Genomic DNA, 15,079 nt, shown 5'->3' with positions numbered 1-15,079 from the left:
TGAAACTGAAACTTGCTTTTGTTCCTGAGAGACACTTTGATGTGACAAATGGAGCCATGCACAGTCTGAATACACTGAATCACTGTGTCAGCAGGTCATTTGTGACCAAAGTTGTCATGTTCACAGCAAAGCAATACTGGATTCAGCCTTTGTGCTGCTGCAAGATGTATCTACCTGTACATTTTGTTTATAAGAAGCCAGGGATGGGCATTGACATTTTTTGTACAAATAACATTGTAAATAGCTATAATCCTGAATGCACTGTAACAAGATAAGAACATACAATTTGAACTGAATTTTTCTAAGTTTTAAATAACAGAGTTGGTTGTATGCTTGCACACAGACCTTAGATCTGCATGGTGTAACTATAAAAGGAAAAATTAAGCCCCAAAATAGAGTTTTTAATGTAGAAGCATCTGCAAACAAAGATTAAATCTGCAACAAGACACTGCATCATCACTTGCAGCTCAACCCTGAATGCAGCTTTTAACCGACTAACATCAAACACACACACATGCAGCTTTAATTCGTAATAAATTAAAATAATATTCGTAATAAAAATAATACCTCTTCTTATTGGTTGCCTTGCTAGTAGATTGCACAAATAAAATTCTAATCATATTTTGATTACACACTAGTGCTAATAGAAATATGTATTTTCTAACAAATGTCATCCCTGCAAGATTAATGCAGTAGTTGCTTGAGGTAATTTTTGATAGCCGTGAACTCCATAGGGGTATTCTTTGTTACTAACTCAGGGAACTGAGGTTTGTGGCCTGGGGTTGCTGGTCCTTTTGCAGGCAGAATGAATATGTTGCTTTAATATTTTTCCCAGTTATTGTAATTTCATTTTCATTCAGAAGTGCTTGTATTGTGCTTTGGGGTAAAGCAGATGCTTGATTACATCCTGGTGTGCTGAGGATCCCAAAATACTTGAGCCCTAACACACTAATGTTGACAGAGTGTTTCAAAAAAAGGAGGAAAAAAAGCATTGTTCTTTCTCCAGTGAAGCTGGGAGTGGCATTTTTATAACTAAAACTTTGAAATAAAGGTCTTCCAACAGTATATACTCACTGCTTTACAGACAGTTTCATTATCAGTGTTTATCCATCTGTTGACTCTGCATATTTTTTCACTTTATTAATGACGAAAACACAAAAAATAGCCGGTAGACTAAAATTCAGTAGAAAATGTTTAATGATTTTCAAGGAAGTGACACAGCATAGTTTGCATGTTTACAACTGGTTTCATTCTTTGAGTCAAGATGACAAAAAAAAAGACATGTTTCTAGACAAAGAGGCTTTTTGATTTCATACAATAAAAATAACACAAAATAGATACATTCACACACACAATTCACACATTTATAAATGAAATATCTCATTAAGAAGAAAAGAAAATCCCTACTGAAGAGGCAGCTAACTCACAAATACAATACAAACTGACAGTGTTCACAATAATATTGCAAACAGCCCGAAGAAGTTTCTTACTTTATTTGGGGTAAAATGCAGGGATGCACCGATTTGATGTTTTTTTCTGCTAATACCTACTGCGATACCTAAACTCAGTGTATCTGTGTTTTTCTTTTCCCAAATTTCAACTCTGTAAACTTCACTGTGTGGATAATTTTATGTTCTCAACCCACCGTGACTGAATGAGCATAGCTGATCGAGAAAAGACAAAAATGTATATTTTTGGACTCATCTCTGAATTGTGTTACCTTAAAAAGGTCAGTATCTGCTTTGATACCGATCTGGTGTATCAGATCGGTGCATCCGCTGTAAACAAAGCACCTCAAAGACACCTGCTGAGACTAATAAATATATCTACAAACATTGGAGTGAAGGCATTACATGGTGTTATTGTCATAAAAACAGATTTTAGTTAACCAGGTCATTAAAACAATGGGTAGAAACATCAGTACAGTTACAGACTTCGTTGCTCACCAGTTTTACTATAGTGCTGTACTGAAGTACATTTTTACAACTATCTCGACTGTGGTTTATGTAAATACTATCACATACTGATAATCTACTGCATCTACACACAAATTCCACAACAAAACTAAAAGGTAGGACAGACTCTTTGGAGGCAGGAGAAACTTTATACTGTAGGCAAGTTATTGGTATGAAAGTATTTCATATAATTCCCAAGTATTATTACTACATCTGTTATTGTGGTATTGCTATCAGAATCACTGTAACATAGTCTGTTAACTTATAAACTTCAGGAGGCTGCGAGAGGATAAAAACGACATGAAAACAACAAGGAGGATAAACAGCTGTCAGAAAGCAGCTGCAAGTTATTTCTGAAGAAGAAATTAAGAAAAAGTTCACTTCTGTCTACATGTATGTGCTACAAAAATTGTAAAAATGAATTCACATTATGAAATTTGCTTTTATCAAATGACAACAATCACAGCTTATCAGCTATACTGAACAATACAGGCACTTTTTAAACTTCTGAGTAATCTTGAAACTCTTGAGATGATGGCAGTTGGCAGTGATTTCTGCTGCATGAGAGGTTAAGACAACAGAAAATCATTTGGTGGAATCATCTTTCTCCTGCCGCAGATCACCAAATGATTCATGGTGGACAAGGAGTGTCTTTTCACAAAAACCTTGGCTTTATTAGCAATATGCTAACATACGCTTCCCTGGAGTCAGAAGTCATATTCCGCTGCACATTGCTCGAGGTACCATTCATACAATTTACCCTGTGGAATGAAATTAACTGTGTGAGATTTATAATTCTCATGCTTCAAGTCGGACAAATGAAAACATTCATTTAAACCTACATTAATTGATTTTGTGCAGTCACCTTTGAACATGATACTGAGACTTTGTGGCAAAGCATGCATCAGTTAACAGTAAAATTGTTATCCTTAAATCCAAAACAATTAACTGAATGATGTTAACAGAGCAGAGGAGTACTGCAGGGTTAGGGTGATCACTGTTTATCACTACAAGGACTCCTTTCACAATTAACAAAGAATTTGACCCACAGTTATTATAAAATGATCCATTATTGCATCTCAAGCTGCAATAACAGCTATGTTCATTATCGAAAAAATCTGCCGATTGTTTTCTCAATTAATCATTTGTTTTGCCAATAAAATGTCAGTTAATAGTAAAAAAAAAAAAAAAAAAAAAAAGCATGTTAAATTCAAAGATATTCATTTTGGCATCATGTACATATGACAAAGAAAAAACTTTATATTTGAGAAGTTGAAATCAGCACATTTCTAGTACTTTTGCTTAAAAGACTACTAAAATGATTATTTGATTATCAAACATGTAATAGCCTTGAAAGCACAAAATAAGAATCTAACCTTCTTGGTTCTGACGATATCCTGGATATAGTCATTGTACTCTGACATGGTCCTCTTTTCCTTCTTCGTCAGCGTCTTATTCTTTCGGCTGAAGAAGGAGCACATCACATAACTTAATGTTTTGTATGTATGTTTGATGTGCATCATTTAATATCAAACATACACTCTCCTCCACAAAAGACAAAGAGTTCTTCTTCATACAGACATTTCCATGATGGTTTAGTCTGCTCATGTGTACAGATGTGTATGCGTGTGTTTGTATCGAGTATGTGTAAGGCTTACCCTGCAAAATACTTTGCTAGGAAAAGCAGGAGGTAGCAAAACGCCCCAAAAATGATCACACACACTACTTGTCCATCTTCTGGTATCCAGTCCCATAAATACATCACTATTCCCTGTGAGACAGACGTTTTAAGAGGCAGTCAGAGAGTTGGGACTACTACGAGAAACACTGTAGGAATGTAACCTTTATGACTGTCTCAGGACTTACTGAGAAGATGAGCAGTGTTCGAGCCAGCCCTTCTCCCAACAGCTCTTCCACCTGATCTTTGGAGATGGTGTTCACAAGGAAACTCAGGATGAAGAGGAGAGGAAGAAAAACACCCAAAGCCCCGCACACGAACGAGTGAAGGCGGACACTTTTGTTGTGACTCGCATCAGCCCTGCATGTGCACATAGAGAGGGAATCTGGTTTGGACATCACATTTAATGCAGATGATCATACGTAGTAAAAGAAGCCACCTATCATTTTTGTGGATCTTTCAGGGTCTTTCATTAGCTTTATTAAGACCACATTAATGAGTGTTATGTAGTAAGTTGAGAGGTCAAACCTGTCCTGTTCTAATTTGCTGCTGATGGTGGAACAAATTAGGTCACAGTCTTTCTCCAACTGATCCAAAGTCTTCTGAACGGCCTGGTTGATGGTCTTCTCGATGGTCTGACACACCTTATCGATCTGGTTCACACATCGGCTCGGCTGGACGAGACAAAGCCTCATAAGTGCATCAGTTTTGGAATTACAGCTCAAACATCATTTGCATCTCTGACAGGAAAGATGGGAACTTCCATGACAAATCCTGGGGGAAAATTTTGACAGACAGCCATGGGAGCAGGAAGTGAAGTTGCACCTGCTCAGCGAAAATAAATTGGTGGTCAGGAGGAGGGAGACACAAATCTACCAGGCGGAGTAGCGCTGCGTGACCGTAGATCACAGTATGGTGCAGCAATAACTCAGGTCTGGGGCTGCCGTTGTCAGAGGTGGCTGATCAAAGGCCATAGTTTATAACCCCCCACCCCCTCCCCAAGAGTGGATAACTCTCTAAGTCAACATATTGCAAAATGAATCATCCTGTTTCAAGCCATCAACTGCCAAAACTAAATGTGGGGCGGAGAATTTACATTCCAGGATAATCGATGGATGTGCAACCCCAAGGATAGCTGAGAACCTTAAATTCAGACCCCAGATGAGATCTGGATCTGATCTATTAGAAAAAAAACACTCCTGAAAATAAAACAGCTATTTGACACCTCAACAAGGTGGGAAAACAATGCATTATTTAAAGTGTCTAAGTGTCAGGTGCCTATTGTTATTATCAGTTCATAAAACAGGAGGTTAGAACTGAAAGCTTATAGATTTAAAGCCATATAATGCCAAAAACACATTTAATTTTACCTTCTGTGGGTTGGGTATATATATTGTGGGCATCTCAAAACCACATTTGTTGAGACCTGGACGGCGACACAGTTCCTGGACTATCTGCATCATCACCCTCTGCCGAAAGAAAGGCAAAAAAATTCATAAGTCTCCAGGTTTAAAGGACAGGTTCATCATTTTTGAAGTCTATCCTAAGGGCCAAAATCCACAAGCCTCATCTGTACAAAATCGTATTTAAAAGTTTATCTGAAGCTAATATGAGGATTCAGCCATCCAAGTTAGTCAAATCAAGTGGATGTCTTTCAATGTTATAGTCTTTTTAGTGGCAAATTCCCTCTTTTTGTTACTATACTTCCACCACAGCTCAACAGGGAAACACTGTCAGAGGAAACACAAAGAGGGAATTGATGCTAAAAAGATATGTGTTATATATCCACTTGAAATGACTAACTCAGAGCCTCATATAAGCTTCATATCAACTTTTAAATGACTGTGTGGACACACTGTGGATTTTAGCTCCCATCACTTACACCAAAAGCTCATTTGAAGGGAATCTTTTAATAGTCAGTATGAACAGGAGGAAAGATCACAGCCAGGAAATCCTCTTTCACTGTTCATATAGGTACCTGTCTGTTGTTTTAAGAATGACTTCAAAACTGTGAACCTGCCCTTTAACTCAACTGGCTTGGCATACTTTCCATAAATAATAAATAAATAAACAAATGTGTTTATAAATTAAAATTAAATGTTTATAAATTCATTTACCTGCCGGTCTGTTTCCTTCCCAGCTTCATCAGCCTTGCTGAGGTAGAACAACAGCTTGTCTCCGCACTTCTCACTCAGTTTCTCCACAATGTTGAGCGTACGTTTGCACAGCGCCTGACCCATCGGGTCAAAGAACACAAATATCAGGTCAGCCTGTTCTCCTGCAGACGAAAAGAACATTCGTTAGAGAAACACAAATGCTTCGGAGCATCATCCATCAGTACTGGAGTGACAACTTGTGAAGACGTACCCAACCAGGTGATGGCGCTGTTCACATCAAATGGGTAGATCATGTCCCCATCCACCAAACCCGGCGTGTCCACAAATGTCACCAGGCTGAACTTCTTCTGCTTGGAGGTGGAGATCTCAGCAGTCAGATAGTCTATAGCACCTGAAAAAATGCAAACGCTGTGTGTATACAGGTGCTTCATTCAGGGTGAGTTCATAGAAACAAAGATGATGAACTGAAAGTCCCTGCAGGAAACTGTCACCGCTAATGATTATATTATGTGCTACCAAATGCCGCAGTGTGGTCAATAACTGGAAACCCATGGGAGGCCAGTGACATTAAAGATCAAAGACAACTTTTTGTGCTTTCTGCGCATTTGTGATCAAACTGCAAACATGTCTGGGAGGATCCAGATGATGAATAAATACACATGATAAAAAGCATCAATAAATTCTCTTGAGATAAACAACGGCTGCAGCCCTGCCCTCACTGATAAAACCTCAATTCTGACACGTGAAGAGATCTGTTAGGTCACAGTTTTCTCACCATCCCCTCTGCCGAGAGGTCTGTTGTCATGGTTACACACAACAGCTCTTCAACTGGCAGCTTTAGCATGGGGCGTGGGACATAAAGCTAGCCAGTGAAGAACGACTGTGAGGCAACGCACTGTGAGGTTAAGATACGCCCAAAAACACCCCCCCACCCGCACCCCCATCTTGACCAACCCCAGCTCTGAGCACCAGAACAGGATGACTATTGAGACATACCCCCACCCTCCCTCTAAACACACACACAGGCTTGGGATGACACTGAGGCTATTTCATAGGAAGAGGCAGGTGTTAACGGCCAGCACAAATCACATCCTTGTGCTGCAGCGAGCTGAGCCGCTGCTGCTGTGGCACATTAGCATTCCCTTATGTTTCTCTTACATCAACATGGCCACAACATCAATACATCAGCCTCCTGAGTGTATTCCCTGACAATACTGAGCCATCCCTGTACTGCAAAATGTGACAAGATAATGTGGATTTCCTTGGAGTCAAGTTACATACATCATAAATATATATATATATATATATATATATACTGTCTTCAGTTTAAAACATACACATGCATACATCTCTGTTTAAGACAAAATAACAACAACATTTATGCAAGTCTGTTGTCTGTCTCTATCAAACAACCCTTGATACAGACATACTGCTCCGTATGTAACTGAAGAAAGTCCTCTGAGTTCCCTGAACGGTGAAAAGGCAACGAGACCGATACTCGCAGTACTCAGGTGCTAAGTTCCTCAAGTGACTGTAACTGAGAAGGCTTCACTGGACGAGGAAAAGGGCAAAGGCTGCATCAACCATGACTAAAAAAGAACTTGGTCAAACCAAATGCACTGGAAATATATCTGCAGGAAATGATTCGAGAACACAACTAAAAATCTTTGTTATCTGATAATAATTTATCATTTATCGTCGCCAGTTAAAACCCATGCAGCATGTAGTCTAAACTCTTGACAAGAGGTTGCTAGGATGAAGTCAAAAAGATAAGGTTAAACAATCTTTATGTAAGTCTAAAACAATATCACAGAAATGTCTCTGAGCATATCCCAGAGGACACTAAACTGTATAATCAGCTGATGCTCCCACGTAAGGATATATGATGCTTTTCTGATGAGTCATCCTCAGTCGCTGTGACAGGTAAACAAATGCCTGATATTGTGTATTTCCAGAGGCAGCAGTGAAGTTAAAATTAAAAAAAAAAGAAAGCCTGCTTGTATTCCAGAGCAGATCAGGTTTTGGTGTTTGCGAGGCTCAGGCCTGCGGAATGAGGCTGTTGCTGCTGCTGGAGTCTGGGCTGTGCCGTCTCTAATGGCTGTGACATTTCCCAGCAGCTCCTCCTGACTCCACTGCACTGCTGTCGATGGGGCGTGTGACTCACGCCACACCGTGAGCGCTCCGGTCCGCACCCAGTGAACCCTCACTCTCTGCACGCTGTCAACGCACAGACATACATTACTCACCTCCCCTCCTCTCCCCTCCATCCCCTTTCCTCCACGCTACTGCTCCCACTCAAGACAGCAGGCACACCCAGACTTTATGCACGACCACCTCACCAGCCAGAGGCTCCAGACCACTGCTGACGCACAGATTAGCTAAGAGCAATTGTCTCAAAACAATATGCTGCTAATTAGATCGTTCTCTGTCTTCAGTGTGAGCGTAATCTCAACTCATACATCTCTGAAACGAGCGGCAGAGACGTGACAGGAGGGGAGCAGCAGTCTGGTCTGATTTATAATGAAAAGGCAAACTTAATTCACAGAGGCTGTGACTCAGTGGTGAGCATTAGTCATCAAGTTGAAGCACCTAAACTCAACCACAAATCAAAAAAGGTGAGCATGACCTGTGATTTCCAGATACACATAAATGTTTCATTAGCATCATGGAACATTTAGATTGACTCGAACAATTAACGTGAGCTCAAAGGAAACAATCTGTGGCTGCAGCTCATCATTACATTAATCTCCTGTTCACTGTTCATAACAGTACTGTTTGATGCTATTACTCTCTCCTTTCACCCTCTGATGTTTTCATAAGCAACAGCAGAAAGAAAATCAATCGAAAAAAATCAAAATCATATAAATGCATTTTTCTTCTACATGCACCACAAAGCTGATGACATAAATGTTAGTTTTTCAGCTGGATGATCAAAGTGAACAACACTGCAGTGCTTTGCTTAAAATGCAAGTTTCTCTATTAAAGGCAAAGAGATGCAAACCCAGGGGATTATCCTCAAAAAGGAATACATAAACTATATTGTAAACCGTTTTAAAAATACTACACATTATGATTCATTTAGGAGCATAATATTGATTTAAGTTATGAAAAAACGCAGCTGAGAGGCCTGCAGTTCCTCTTGGCAGCAGTATCACAAAATTTCATAATAATCATAATCATTATGAGTTTGTGATGCTGGAACAAGAGAAAAAATGCTTACCTTTGAACTCCAGGAGTGGTCTAAAGTGAGGGTAAAGGTGTAGAGTTGCATTCCCCTGTGAAAAAGGAACAAAGACAATAATGAGACTGATATTAATCTGCAGTTCTACCTGAGCTCTCAACCCTCTATAACAGAGTCCTCTCTCTTCTTCTTGGTACTTCATGCTCAGTCTTAGTGCCAGATGCTGTGCTGCAGCTCAGTGTGCTCGCTTTAAGCTTTCTCTGTACATAGGAGATAATCCTTTTAGTCTGCAGTCCTGCACTGCAAATATATTATTAATCTTCATCACCTTTCCCACAGCAGGATATGAACACAGAGGCAGAGGAGGATGAGAGAATGCAGAGAGACAGGTGTCTCCCGAGCATGTCTATATGCTGCGAAGATGCCTCTGTGTGTGTGTGTGTGTGTGTGTGTGTGTGTGTGTGTGTGTGTGTGTGTGTGTGTGTGTGTGTGTGTGTGTTGGAGCAGCATACAGAAAGAGAAGTATTTTCCATACATGGGATCATTGAACATATCGCTTCATCAGCCTTTATGACTGGTTTCAGCTACAGTTCCCATTACTGAAGTTAAGTATTTAAACACATCTGAATTGAGTAGAGCCATCTAAATATGAAATACTGTTACAGTGAACAAGCACTGATGAGATCTGAGGGGGGGGGAAATTAAATAAATATATATATGAAATGCAATAAAATGGAGCAGCACAATGCTGACTATAAAAAAGGTTGTCATCATGGTTCTCTATTCAAGCATTATTTGGTACTTCAATTGTAAACCTCTCTCCTCTCCTCACACATGAGGAATATTAACAGTACTGACAGTCGTCAGGTTGCTCTTACCGTCAGTGATTCTCTTTTACGGCCACTTGTGATGAACGTGAACCCCTGCGTTTCAATGGCAACACCCGTTTTCTGTATGTGCTCTTCAGCGTACCTGAAATAACAGCATCGTCAAACACATCAGAAACTATTTGCCCGTTCAAATGATCAAAAGAAACTGTGCTTTATTTCAGTGGGGCTAAAGAACATTTTTTTTACTATCAATATATCTGCTAATTATTTCTTACAATGAATTAATTATTTATTTTGTCTATAAATGTAGAAAAAGAGTGTTGCAACAAATCGGGACTCAATTTGACTGTATTTGTATGTATCGATGTATAGATTTTTTATTCTTTTCCTAAACTTTTACTTTTGTTGGATTGTTGAATAGTCACATATAGATGCATATAGATTATGTGTTTTTAACAGAACATATGTGTTTTGTTTCCTTGGCAAAAGGTGAAGATTCACTTTTCTTACTTATATCTTACTTGCATCCCTCTACCCTGTTGTGTGTGTGTGTGTGTGTGTGTGTGTGTGTGTGTGTGTGTGTGTGTGTGTGTGTGTGTGTGTGTGTGTGTGTGTGTGTGTGTGTGTGTGTGTGTGTGTGTGTGTGTGTGTGTGTGTGTGTGTTTATGTTGGGTTTTGGATATTGATTTCTGTATGGTTTATATGTTGCAATGAAAGATGTTTCAATACAAATTATACACAAAAATATCATAATTGTTGTTAATTTTCTGCTAAATTACTTACAGATGATTCAATTTGAACTGTGCAAAAAGGTGCTCTGTACATAAAAGAATGTGATGTGTTACACAGGTTTTTGTTACTAATAAATTACGCATAGTATCCAGTGGTGGATGATTTTATTGACTGGTGTGAGTGCTCATCTTTAAACACTAACGTTTCAAAAACCAAGGAAATGATTATTGATTTTAGGAAGAAGCCTCCACCAAATTCAGATGCTGCCATCTGGTCGCCAGTACATGGTACAAAAGTGCAGGACCAATAGATTCAAACGCTCATTTGTGCCTGTCACTATTGGCCTCATCAACAGCTTGTCATGATCGGTCCCCCCGAAACATTAGTGCACTTTGATCTGTTTTATATTGTGGTTGCATGTGTATGTATTGCTTTTGTATGTATGTATGTATTGCTGTGTTTGATTCCCTGCTGGCTGTACAACAAATTGCCCCTCATGGGGATAATAAAGTTTACTAACTAAATAGTCAAATACTAACTTCAAACATACAGAAAGTCAGAAAAAATAGACTTTTATACTCCCATCGTCAACAAAAGGAACTATGAACTGTCACATTTGCATGAGATGAACTGTTGATAAATTGCTGTTTTATCGTATGCAAATACTGCAGATGTTGATCATAATGGTGGACACTATTACTTCCTGTCAGGGAGAGACCCAATTATTTCCCCAACCAATTTATTCAACCAATTTATTTATTAAAAAAAATTAGTCAAGATACTGATGAAGCTGATTTTAAAGCAACATCTGGATTTGAAATTATGGTACTTCAAGAGTCTAACTTAGCTAATATTTTAATTCATGTTATTCTCATCCCTTAAACACACCACACAGCTACAAGCTAAAAACATCCCATCTGATTTATTCTATCTATAAACAGTTTCTCAGTTGAAATGAATTGAAAAAGTACTTTAACATTTATGGCTACTGAAGTGTACATAACATTTTGTTTACAGGATGCCTAAACGTTCATGTTTAATTAGAGTTAGCTCAAAATGTGAACCCTGTGAATGCAACAACCCCACATTTCCTGTGGCAACAGTGCTCAACTGCACCGAAATCACAAAGCAATTTACTAAAAGTCATGTGTGAAGATGGTATCTGTGGCTCTCTCATTCACACATGGTGCAGAGCATATGACGGTCAGGCAGCCTGGCACAGTTCGCAATAAACTGTATTACCAGTTAATGAAGGAGCTCTTCCCTGCAGAGTGGTTCCCCATTATCATCACAATGATCTTCTTCCTGGGAGGCAGGAGTCGGACTCCTAGGCTGCTGGCGATCGTCACCAGGCCTGAAAACACACAGATGTGTACACACACAGTGAGCGGGATTGCGGGAGAATCATCACAATGTAATAAAGATCCTTAAAAGATCCCCTTCAGCTGTGCATTAAACATATAAAATACTCTGATTGGAACAATAATGTGTGCCTGATACTCTTGAATATGCAAATATATTTAAAGTTAAACAGCTAAATGCTAGATGTCTCCAACTTCACTGTAAAGTCAGCTCTCAGTGTTTGTGACCTGGAGACTTCAAGTTTCTACATCACATTATGTTACTAGGATCAGGACCAGCTTCCAAACTAGGTATGATTTCACAAATCCCGCTCGAAGAGACGCAGCTTAAACTCAGATTTAAAGTGAGCACAGAAAAACTTTTCACTTTCAGTAGATGAAGGTGAAAACAGCCTTTTAGTGTCAGACTTGCACATACGTCATTCTGCACAGTGATGCTCAAACATTCAACTGTAGGAACGAAAAAAGAAAGACAGTTGTGAGTGGAGGAAATTATTCAATCATACATATTAAACCTGTGGCGACAGGCCACATGGACCCTGCTTTAAGTATTAGGGGGCTACGAGCCAAATTAATTCAACTACTGGTGTAAGGTCGAATCCACAATCAAGCCTCATTTTGTGCACAGTCAGCCATGCACAGTCCCTAATTATTTTCTAAAAATATGTCAGCCCTGTGATTGACTGACGATGTGCCCCCAAGACCCTGCAAGGATGAATGTACAGTCATTAATTGGGTCTGTCAATTTTCTGAAATGAATCTATTTTTCTCATCACACTGTTTCTGTCTTCTCTGGCATACCAGCATCAGGCATTATGCTCTAATTAGTTATTATTGAGTTTTATTAATTCAGGAAATCTGATTGAGATCAAGACCTCTTTTGCAAGAGCGATTAGAGAGAACAGGTTTTACATACACACACACACACACACACACACACACACACACACACACACACACACACACACACACACACACACACACACACACACACACAGAGTCAAAATACGACAGCTCATTCACATCATAATCATCACACACACTCACAGACACACTTGAAATACTTGGAGCAATCACAAACATTATGAAGAGTATCAGCAAGTAAATCTTTAAGGCCGGCTGCAACTAATGAATATTCTGTCAATATTTTTGTGATTAATCAATTTGTTGTTTGGTCCATAAAATGTCAGAAAATGATGGAAAATGCTGATTACTGTTTCCCAAAGCCTAAAATGACATCCTCAAATGTCTTCTTTTGCCCAATAGATATTCTGTTTACTGTAATTGAGGACTAAGGAAACCAGAAAATATTGACATTTGAAAAGCTGGAATCAGAGAATTGTGTATTTAAAAAGAAAAACATTTAAAACCATTTTGATCGATTATCAAAATATTTGCTGATTCATTTAACAGTTGGCAACTAATCTATTATTGGACTTAAGTCCCTCGGAGGAGCAGTGGGTCTTTAACTCTAATCACTCCTATAAGTGCTGCAAGAGCAAAGTGTGCACACACTGGTCAGGTAAACAACACACACATATATATATATATATATATATATATATATATATATATATATATATATATGTGTGTGTGTGTATATGTGTGTGTGTGTGTGTGTGTGTGTGTGTGTATATCAGGGTGACTGAACACCACATCCGTCCACATACAACTAATAGAAGAATATATTAGCACAACCAAGAAACTAAAACTACTTTCAAATTCAAAACCAAACCACCCACAACCTGAAACAGTGGCTGTAGGCTTCATTACCATGTCAAATAAAGTCTGAGAGCATGATGAACATTGTACTGGATGGTTCAACCTGACAGATCATTGGTTCAAACAGTGAGAGCACTCACATTAAGTATAGGTGCGGCCTCCGGTGTTACACCGTATTTGGTGACTCAACAGAGTCTGCAGTGTTGAAAGAAGTTGATCCTTTACTTAAGTAAAAGAAGCCTGTCAGCACTACAATGTAAAAATACTCCATAACAAGTAAAAATCCTGTATTTTGTACCATACTTCAGTGAAGGTTTTAAGTATTTACAGCTAAACTGAATACTTCCAAAAATGCAGGTCACAGAACTTGACGGGTCACCAAATAGGGTGTAACACCGGATCAATGACATGTCTGACACTGACAGACAGCTGCTCGTCCTGCTACTGCACGGCCACCATACTTCACATTAGTATAATTACTGTTAATCATTGAGCAGCATTTCAGTTTTACGTCCACTACAAACTTCACAGAGTGCTGCTAGGTAGTTTGCAGCATTATTGTTACATAACATCACAACTATGTGAGCTTATTTTTGCTCTGTGCTGTAACGCTGGCTCCCTTTGATTCCTCGTTATTTACCGTTTTCGCTGTCCACGTACAGACTGTGGCATTCCTTCAGTATCCTTTCACTCGGGGTGGTGATCGCAGACTCCAGGGGGTTTGCCACCGAGCGGGGCTTTCTGCCCGACATTATGAACAGACCGACCTGCCGCCTCTTCGTTTCCACAACCAGCGGGGGAAGAAGTTCACTGTTGCACATAAGACTCTGCTGTGTGCAGCGCCCCCCTGTGGACAAATACTGTCAGTCATTCTTAATAATCAAAGAATAATAATCATTCTTTCTGTTCATACTGGCCTTTAAAAGATCCCTGAAAAATGTGCTTTCAATGTTAGCGATGGGGACCAAAATCCACAGTGTGCCCCAGTCACTTTTTGCAAAAATACATTTAAAAGTTGATCAGAAGGTCTGACTGACTGCTTCAACAGTCTGAGTTTGTCACATCAAGTGTACATTTGCCACATTTAAAGTCTTTTTAGCATCAAATTCCCTGTTTGTGTTTCCATCATATCACATCATATCATATCACATCATATCATATCATATCATATCACATCATATCATATCATATCATATCATATCATATCATATCATATCATATCATATCATATCATATCATATCATATCATATCATATTGCATTATCGTATTATGATTTGATTATTAGAATGCATTGAATTCTTGTAAATGGTCATGGTGGAGATCATTTTAACTATTTTATAGAATAGGGGGTAGTTTAGTGCACTTTATAACAATGCATCATATTTTACATGATAATTGTAGGCTTTTGAAAATGCAGTTTAATAAAATAAGTCGTAAGTAACTATTGCTTTCAAATAAATGTGATAGCGTAGAGTTTTAAGAATTCAACACACACAAAATTA

General features: G+C 38.8%; 1 protein-coding gene across 1 annotated transcript; it reads right to left on the bottom strand.

Annotated features, from left to right (window-relative positions):
- Positions 1–1,212: 1,212 nt before the first annotated feature.
- Positions 1,213–14,355, bottom strand: si:dkey-98f17.5 (uncharacterized protein LOC569123 homolog). The gene is made up of 12 exons (XM_062417582.1): positions 14,217–14,355; positions 11,736–11,847; positions 9,810–9,903; positions 8,971–9,025; positions 6,001–6,141; positions 5,751–5,911; positions 5,004–5,102; positions 4,162–4,307; positions 3,822–3,993; positions 3,614–3,726; positions 3,332–3,419; positions 1,213–2,716 (listed from the first exon to the last, which is right to left on the bottom strand). The coding sequence occupies exons 1-12, from the start codon at positions 14,326–14,328 to the stop codon at positions 2,663–2,665; spliced, it is 1,347 nt and encodes a 448-aa protein (XP_062273566.1). The 5' UTR covers positions 14,329–14,355; the 3' UTR covers positions 1,213–2,662.
- Positions 14,356–15,079: the final 724 nt, after the last annotated feature.

Source organism: Scomber scombrus, chromosome 4 (assembly GCF_963691925.1).
Source record: "Scomber scombrus chromosome 4, fScoSco1.1, whole genome shotgun sequence".
In the NCBI taxonomy this organism is placed as follows: Eukaryota; Metazoa; Chordata; class Actinopteri; order Scombriformes; family Scombridae; genus Scomber; species Scomber scombrus.
This window is presented reverse-complemented; position numbering and strand designations above follow the sequence as displayed.